Raw genomic sequence first — 9,623 nt, forward strand, 5'->3', positions numbered from 1 at the left:
CAGTGCTGCTGCCTTATTGAACTAGCTGAAAACCAAAGGGAATTTTGCCACTTGAAACTGTTCACATTTAAAACAAAAAGACTTTCAGAATTCCTACAAGGCAGAAATTTAATAATAATCTGGCAAGTGTGGAAAATACTTAGTGCAGTATTCTGAGACTTCACTTAAAATGTTATATCTTAATGCATGGGGTTTCATCTGTGGATTGGTTAAAGGCCTGGCAGCAGGAGTACTGGGCACAACCATGGACCACTAACAATTCTTCTGCAACACTGTCCCTTAGTGCCCAAACTGCTCTGTGATATTTCAGTGGCAGCATGTTACAATGATCCCTGGGCAGTGATAAGGATCAAAGGGATCACAGAATCAATTAAGTTGGAAAAGACCTCTGAGAGCATCGAGTCCAACCTATGACCGATCACCACCGTGTCACCCATGGCACTGAGTGCCAGTGAGTCCAGTTTTCCTTAAACACTTCCAGGAATGGTGACTGCACTCCCTCCTTGGGCAGCCCACTTTAATGTCTAATCACCCTTTCTGTGAAAAAATTCCTCCCAATGTCCAACCTAAACCTCCCTTGACACAGTTTAAGACCATGTTCTCTTGTCCTGACACTTGTTACCTGGGAGAAGACACCAACCCCCACCTGGCAACATATTTTTGTCCTTTCAGGGAGCTGTAGAGAGTGACAAGGTCTCTCCTGAGCCTCCTTTTCTTCAGGCTAAACACCACCAGCTCCTCCAGGATTTGTGCTCCAGACCCTTCACCTGCTTCACTGCCCTTCTCTGGGCTCACTCCAGCACCAAAACGTCCTTCTTGAAGTGGGGGACCAGAGCTGGACACAGGACTCGAGGTCCTCAATGGTTTGGGGCAGCCAGCAGGCATGGCAGGGTGGTGGCACTGTCCCTTTCATGGGTCCAACCTTCTGAGCTCTTTGCAGCTGGGGAGCTGTGAAATCAGTGCTGCTCCGTGTACAGGTTGTAACTCCAGTTTGCACAGGCATGGAGAAGGCATAGGAACACAGATTAGCTCCAATTCTTGTAAAAGCTTGGGTTTTGGTATCTTTCTATCAGCTTGCTGCCCCCTTGTATAACAATCCTCTTTATTTAATTATTACATTTTAGAGGTATGGAATGAGAAAAGACCTCCTGAACCACCGTTCCCCCTCCTCAGCTGACTCCACAGGTGACTGCATCCCAGAATTATCTTCAAAAACCTGCTCAAACTCCACCTTAAAAATGTTTTGAGGTTTTTTTTTGACATCATGGCTTAACACAAATATTGCAACTTGAGATCCTGATAACATTCTGACTGCAAGCTTTGAACTAACCTTTGAAAGCCCTACAAGCAGGTTATTTTGTGCTGCCAGATGACTTGTTATTCTGCAATGACATTTGCCTTTCCTCTGAGTGTGGCACACTGTGATTAAGAAGCAAGTTGTTTGTCTCCTGCTCACAATTGCTTGTATGGATCTCCAGCACCCTTTACACCTCACCAGCCACCCCTCCTGTGCTCTGTTAGTTTGTCATTTAGCTTTATGACCACTTTAAAGTTCTTAAGCCAGATCTGAATGCGTGGGATAGCTCAGGGCTTGTTCCAGGCACACGGAGAGAATGCTGAGGCAGGATTTTATACACATCTCTGAAATCCCGTGGTGCATTCTGCTATGATCCCTCCACCCAGAAGTTTTATGGAGCACTCAGGGTTCAAGGCCAGGAGTTACCATCACCATCATCTGCAGTTTTTCACCCGCTCAATCCCTTAATACCCCTAAGGGAATTGCTGTTCCCTCTTAAGTGAATGAACTCTCCAGAGCTAAGTAACTTCTGTTTAAAGTAAAATCTGTTCCTCAAGGCAAAAAATAAAAAAGTCCAGCCTTGCTTACATCACTTTTCACTATCAAATACCTTCTCTTAACATAAGAGCTAATAAACTATGAACAAGCCATCTGCTGACTTCATCAGTAAGTTAAACACACGGAGCTTCAACTCTGCCTTTGTGAAGCAAATTTTTCCACATTTCCAAGGCTTTTTGAACTCCCTCTGGTTGGTCACATTAATTTTGAAGAGGATGCTGTAATAAATTACCATATGTATTAAAAATTCGAAAATTGTATAAATGTGACAAATGTGTTTGCAAGGATATAAAATATAAAATGTACAGAAAAACCCCTTCTTGGGGCTGGCCGAAATCTCCTTTGGGGAGAAACTGATTGCAAAACGACACCTTGATAACGAACTTTGGCAAGGCCCATCAACACGAACAAAAAAAACAGGACGAGGCTCGTCAAACCTACAATGGAGCTGGCTCAGGGAAATCGTCGGCCTCCGGACCTGAGCAACGCCCTGCAGACTTCTGTGGAAACAATCTGATCAATAGTGAAAAGACAGGCTCCGAAAAACTGAGCCTTGCCAGACCAGGGCTGTTCCTGGTGTTGAGAAAGCGATCAGGAGGAACAAAGAGAAAGGCGCAGTCAAGATATCCATCGGCACCAGCCCGAATTCCCCCGCCCTGCCAGGACAACACAAATTGAAATACATACAGAATCTCCTTTACATATGAGGAGATTCTGGCCGGACACAAGTTAATGTCATCATTCTACGGCAGGAAATTCATTCACTGAACAATCAGAGACACTTGGTGAATGAAACCTGCCTGGAATTTTAGCCTAAGGACACAAAACCTCTATAAAAACCGAGGCTTGGGGACCCTCAGACGTGGATTTGGGAAACCTATACCTTTTGGTGTAGACCCTGTCCACCCAGCGCTGCGCTGATCTTTTTATTGTGGATTTTTATCGTTGTTTCTCTCTTTGTTGTTTATTAATAAATCTATTTTTCATTTCTATCATAAATTTGCCTTTGCGTTTATAACAGATTGGTGCCGTGACTCGGATTGGGAACAGCTGTGGGAGAATCTCGCTGTCCAGGGGGGTACCCCCGCCGATTTCGGCGGCCTGGGAAGTCGAGAACCTCCGCAGCCCACCCCAACATCCGAACCAAATTTGAGAAAGGTAAAAACCACAATAAAAAGAAACGGATCCAGAGAGCTCGGGAAGGCACGGGGCCTTCAGGAAAAGCCGAGGCTTGGTAGCTTGTAAAAAGTCTGAAGTGCACAAAGACATCCTTGCAAGAAAAGTTGCTGTAAGTATTGTGAGGTTGAGCAGGCGATTGGGCAAGTGTGTGTGAGACGTGATCTGATCACGGAGCGAGTGTGGACTTCAAGGCCGCGTTTCCATCCTCCCGCGAGGGAATTGGCCGGCCGCGAAGGAAGCGATTCCGTGTGAGACTCTCTGCCACATTTGTCAATCCCGGGGCTAAAGGGAGTCCCGGAGGACCGATCGCAAAGGGGGTTGAAAGGGGAAGAGGACGTCCCATCGAGCTCGGGAATTAGTAAACTCTTTCAACCCAAAAGAGAACCCAGGGAGGGTTCCGAGGGAAAGGTCAGAGCGCCAAGAAAAACCCCGGTGCAGCAAACCGCGAAGGTGAGTATTGGCAGTCTTTTTGACTTCCCAAGTATAACCGAAAGAACACAACGCAGAGAACAGGTAAGAATTTTCTCTCTTCACTATGGGGCAGAGAAAAAGTAAGGTACAAAAAGAAATTAAGGAAAAGGACCCTTCTGAAAGAACGAAGGAATTGTTAGACATTCCCCCAGAAAGTCCTTTGGGGTGGATGTTGAGAAATTGGGAAAAGTGTCCCGAAAGAAAAAGGAAGTCCAAGGCAAAGATGATCTATTACTGTGCTGAGGTTTGGGGTGGGCAAGAGTTGCGAAATTACCTCATCTGGCCAGTACTAGGTACATTTGAGAAGTGGACATGTAACGAGTTAATCTCTCACGTGGAGCGTAAAGCCTCCTCGGACTCCGAGGAAAAAGAATACGCCCGACTTTGGTTAGCTCCCAAGGTCGGGCTGTTCCCAGTGAAACAGAAAAATGAAATAAAAACAGAAAGTTGGGAACCCCTGGATCACCTGCCCCCACCATACAACGGGCCAGCGGGGCTTCCTGCGGCAGATCAAGTGGTGCCATCAGCACCCACGGGTTCCCCTGGACAACCGGCTGGTGGACACACCCCACAGATAAGGGAGACGGCGCCGGTAACGGCTCCGGCGGCTCCCCCGATGTCCCCGCCAACTGAAACCACGGCAACCACAGCCCTCTCAGGGGCCAGGGGAATGCAAGGCTGGAAAACACCTTATCCCCCGTTGCCAGTCCAACCACCACTGCCGGGACCCTCAAAAACAACAGAAAGTACCCCATTTGATAAGGTGGGTACAGCGGAATATCCGCAAACAATAAGAGAACCAATGTTTGAGAATCTTAGTTCCCCTCCCTCAAGTCGAACTCGCTACAAAGCGAGATCGATGCATGAGGATTGGGGAGAAAACGAAAGTAGGCATCGAATGTTTCCCCTCAGAGAAGTGCCTACCGCCCCAGGAGTTATTGGATTTGTAAATGTACCCCTTAATTCAGGGGACGTGCGGGCATTCAAAAAGGAGATGGGGCGATTGTTAGACGACCCGTTTGGGGTAGCGGAGAAGTTAGACGAATTTCTAGGAAGTAGTATTTACACTTATGAGGATCTCATGTCTATATTGAGATCGTTGTTCAGCCAGGAGGAAAGGGAAATGATCAAACAGGCAGGTATCAGAGACTGGGAGCGGCGAAACCCGCAGGGGACGCCAGGAAGCCAAAAATGGCCCGGCGTAAACCCGAGTTGGAGTGCCCAAACAGAAGAAGGAAGAAGGAACATGATTGATTTAAGAAACATGATTGTACAAGGAATAAGGGAAGCAGTTCCCCGAGGACAAAATATCAGTAAAGTATTCGGGGAATGCCAAGGAAAGGAAGAATCTCCCACAGAGTGGTTAGAAAGACTGAGGCGAAGTTTACAGATATATTCTGGAACGGACCCCAGCTCTCCAGTGGGAGAGGTTTTGCTAAAAACACAGTTCGTAGCAAAATCATGGGAGGACATAAGAAGGAAATTAGAGAAGGTTGATGGGTGGCAAGAGAAAAGTTTACAAGAGCTTCTAAGAGAAGCTCAAAAAGTATATATGCGAAGGGAAGACGAAAAACAGAAACTGCAGGCCAAAATCCTAGTGGCCGCAGTAAAAGAAGTTCAAAAACAAGAACAGAAACAAGGTAAGACATTACCGAAAAAGCCACAGGGGTCGCAAAAGGACAACCCGGCTCCCCGAAAAAATCCTCCAGAATGTTTTTATTGCAAAAAGGTAGGGCACTTCCAACGGGATTGCCGGCAGAAACAAAAAGATGAGAAAATATTTCAAGAAGACTAGGGAGGTCTTGGGCTCTTTCAGATGGGGACATTAACAGCAACGGAGCCCTTGATAAAACTTAAAGTAGGTCCCCATCGCCAGGAAATTGAATTTTTAGTCGACACGGGAGCTGAAAGAAGCACCCTACAGAAATTACCCAAGGGATGCCTCACAAGCAAAGAAAAGGTGGTTGTAATTGGCGCAAAGGGAGACCCTTTTAAGGTCTCTGTAATAAAAGATGTAGAAATTGAATCTGAAAATAAAGTTTGTTTAGGAAATTTGTTGTTAGTAGAGGAAGCGGATTATAATTTATTAGGGAGAGATATGATTATTGCATTAGGGATAAACATTGTGGTGAAAGATTCCGAATTAGTAATAAAAATATTCCATTTAACGCCAAAAGATGAGAAAGAAATTGATCCTCAGGTGTGGCATTCCAAGGGAGAGGTGGGGAAATTGAATATTCCCCCCATCAAAATTGAGATAGAAAACCCGGATGATCCAATCAGGATCAAGCAATATCCCATCCCTATAGAAGGGAGAAGGGGTTTAAAACTAGTAATTGACGACCTCCTCAAAGGAGGAACTCTCGAGCCGTGCATGTCCCAACATAACACCCCCATCCTGGCCGTAAAGAAAGCAGATGGGAGTTTCCGACTGGTTCAGGATCTGAGAGCAGTAAATGCTCGGACCCGAACCAGGTTCCCAGTCGTAGCCAACCCCTATACTTTACTAAACAGACTCTCGCCTGAGGATGTTTGGTACAGTGTGATTGACTTAAAGGATGCATTCTGGACCTGTCCTTTGGATGAAGGGAGTAGAAATTTCTTTGCATTTCAATGGGAGGATCCTGACACGAACAGAAATCAACAGTTAAGGTGGACTGTCCTCCCACAAGGCTTTGTGGAATCACCAAACTTGTTCGGACAAGCATTGGAACAACTACTCACACAATTTCATCCGGAGGAAGGGACAAAACTATTACAATACGTAGATGATTTATTAATTGCTGGGACGACTGAGGAACAAGTTAAAAGGAGCACAATTTCGTTGTTAAATTTCCTAGGACAGAAGGGCTTGAAGGTGTCCAAATCTAAGCTGCAGTTCACAGAGCCCGAGGTAAAGTATCTAGGGCATTGGATATCACAGGGTAAAAAGAAGTTAGATCCTGACAGGGTAGCAGGAATTCTCATACTTCCTGCCCCTAAAACGAAAAGACAAATAAGACAGTTTTTAGGACTTTTGGGATACTGCCGGCAGTGGATTGAAGGATTTAGCGAAAAGGTAAAATTTTTGTATGAAAGATTAAATACGGACCGACTAAAATGGACAGCGCAGGATGAAAGTAAGTTCCAGGAGCTGAAAAATGCACTTATTACTGCTCCGGTTCTAACTTTACCTGACACGAATAAAGAGTTCCAATTGTTTGTCGACGTCAGTGGACAAACAGCCCAAGGAGTTCTGACCCAGGAGTGGGCAGAAAAGAAAAAACCAATAGGATTTCTATCGAAAATCCTAGATCCGGTCAGCCGAGGTTGGCCTACTTGCTTGCAGGCAATTGTTGCGGTAGCTCTGTTGGTCGGGGAAGCAAAAAGGATAACCTTTGGAGCCCCTTTAACAGTATATACCCCACATGATGTAAGAAATGTCTTACAACAAAAAGCCGAGAAATGGCTGACTGATTCGAGGCTTCTGAAATATGAAGCGATGTTAATCAGTTCGCCGGGTCTCGAGCTGAGAACAACCACTGCCCAAAATCCAGCGCAGTTTTTATTCGGGGAACCAACAGGCGAGCTACTCCATAATTGCATCGAAGCAGTAGAGCTGCAAACTAAGATAAGACCAGACTTGGAAGACCAGGAGTTAGAAGGTGGAGAAAAATGGTTCATTGATGGATCATCGAAAATGGTAGAAGGTAAAAGAAAATCGGGTTATGCCATCATAAATGGTATGACGGGACAAACCATAGAATCAGGTCCCCTGCAGGCAAACTGGTCGGCCCAGGCCTGTGAGCTATTTGCTCTCCTAAAAGCCCTCAAAGGCTTGAAAGGAAAAAGGGGAACCATTTACACAGACTCAAAGTATGCATTTGGGGTAGTGCATACTTTCGGAAAAATATGGGAAGAACGAGGACTAATAAATACGAAAGGTAAAGGATTAATACACGGAGAGATCATTAAGCAAATTTTAGAGGCAGTCAGGGAGCCACTGGAGGTGTCGGTTGTCCATGTAAGGGGACACCAAACTGGGTGGCAATTTCAAACCAGAGGAAACAATTGGGCAGACAAGGAGGCAAAACGAGCGGCATTGTTAACGGTAAGTATTCCCGAGGTTAGTCACAAGGAATCACCAGAGGTGTCCGCGCTCCCATCGGAGAAGGAGCTGGAAGACTTCAAAAAGGTAGGGGGGCAATTTAAAGACAAAAAATGGTGGTTACCTGATGGGAGGGAACTAGTTCCCAAAAGCATAGCAAGGGGAATACTCCGGAGACTGCATGAACAAACACATTGGGGAACCAGAGCATTGGCAGAACAATTTTTGAAATTTTTTGGGTGTAAGGGAATCTTCGAACTTGCCAAGCAAGAGGTACAAGGGTGCGTGGTATGCCAGAAAGTCAACCGATCAAATTCGAAACAAACAAAATTGGGGGGTCGGCCACTTTCATATCGACCTTTCGAAAGAATTCAGGTAGATTTCACTGAACTACCAAAAATTGGAAGAAACAAGTATCTGCTAGTAATAGTAGACAAATTAACACATTGGGTGGAGGCTTTTCCTAGAGCAAAAGCCACAGCCCAGACCGTATCCAAAATTCTGTTAGAGGAGATAATTCCGAGATATGGGATAGTGGACCATATCGATTCGGATCAAGGCACGCACTTCACATCGAAAATCATCAAACAATTATCAGAAGCATTAGGAATCCGGTGGCAATATCACACCCCTTGGCACCCTAAAAGCTCTGGGCAAGTGGAAAGGATGAACCAAACACTAAAATCACAATTATCTAAATTAATAATAGAGACAAAATTAACCTGGGTTCGGTGTCTCCCTCTGGCGTTGTTAAACATTCGGACCATGCCCCATTCAGAAACGGGTTTGTCCCCTTTTGAGATGCTGTATGGAATGCCATATCAGCACGGGATGCCCGTGTCACATCCTCAAGCAGAGGATGCACAATTACAACCATATCTCATCTCTGTAAATAAAAATTTACAGGAGCTCAGGAAGAGAGGATTGATTCCCCAAAGTGTCACCTTGGGATTTCCAATCCACAAAATTCAACCGGGAGATAAAGTATTAATCAAAGTCTGGAAAGAGCTACCCCTCGGCCCACATTGGGAAGGCCCTTATCTCGTTCTTCTGACAACCGATACTGCAGTACGGACAGCCGAGAAAGGGTGGACACATCACTCTCGAGCAAAGAAAGTTCCGGACTGCAGCGCCACTGAGTGGAAAGTCACCACCCCGCCGGGAGAGCTGAAGATCAAACTACGGAGACATCGCAAATGAACAATAACGAAAGGATAAGTTGCGAAATCCGCGATTGCTATTGTTTTCCCTTTGTACATTTTAAGTGTGCTTATTGTAAGCAGACTTGGGTAACTCATTGCTTAAGGGGGTATAGGCCAAGGGGACTGTGCACTAGGTGCTACGAAAGGGAATTAGAACAGACCAATAAGTTTCTAATACTCGCTACCCGGGCGGGCCTTTTGGAACTCGACTCTCCGGAGTGGTTCCTGTTTTACCGAAAAGGAATAAGGGGTCAACTTGATTGTAAGGCAGAGCCCCTGAAAATAGAGTGTCGTAGAACCGTGCAAGTACCGTGCCGGTTTGATACAGTCAAGGCTTCTCGGTGGGCGACCTTCAAGCGAAGGTTCGCCATCAGGACATCAAGGGCCCCTGAAGACAGTCCTTGCTGCCGAGAAGATGGTTATCCCCGCCGTATGCTATTATACGGGCGGAGGGAATGGCAGAGGGATGCAATTGTGGGGAATCCTGATGCTCCTGAGCCTAGCCACGTACTCGACCAAAGGAATGGGGTCCGAGGTGTCCCCAGGGGAGGGTCCCCTGGGGAAGTGTGAGCAATGTAAAATTGCCACGGGAATCGAAGGACTGACTGTCTGCCCACCTGAATTACACTCGGGAGAATGCTGGTTAAACGACACGCAATTCAAAATGTGCAAATTGGAAGAAAAAATCTGGTGTTCTAACCCTGGAGCGAGTATTAGAAAAAGACCAATTCGGACCTCGGAAGAACTAGGGGTTATGATGACCCACTTACGGAGTAAAAGAGAGATAAAAGGGATTCCCCCGATCTCGGTCTGCGGACAGTGTAACAAA

General features: G+C 45.9%; 1 protein-coding gene across 1 annotated transcript; it reads left to right on the plus strand.

The window, feature by feature from the left end:
- Window positions 1–2,077: 2,077 nt before the first annotated feature.
- LOC147653910 (uncharacterized) lies at window positions 2,078–8,792 on the plus strand. Its single transcript, XM_086879655.1, has 2 exons — window positions 2,078–4,268; window positions 8,499–8,792. Exons 1-2 carry the CDS (start codon window positions 3,570–3,572, stop codon window positions 8,790–8,792), a joined length of 993 nt encoding a protein of 330 aa, XP_086735781.1. The 5' UTR covers window positions 2,078–3,569.
- Window positions 8,793–9,623: the final 831 nt, after the last annotated feature.

This window comes from Cyanistes caeruleus, chromosome 3 (genome assembly GCF_971803275.1).
Source record: "Cyanistes caeruleus chromosome 3, bCyaCae1.hap1.1, whole genome shotgun sequence".
Classification (NCBI taxonomy): Eukaryota; Metazoa; Chordata; class Aves; order Passeriformes; family Paridae; genus Cyanistes; species Cyanistes caeruleus.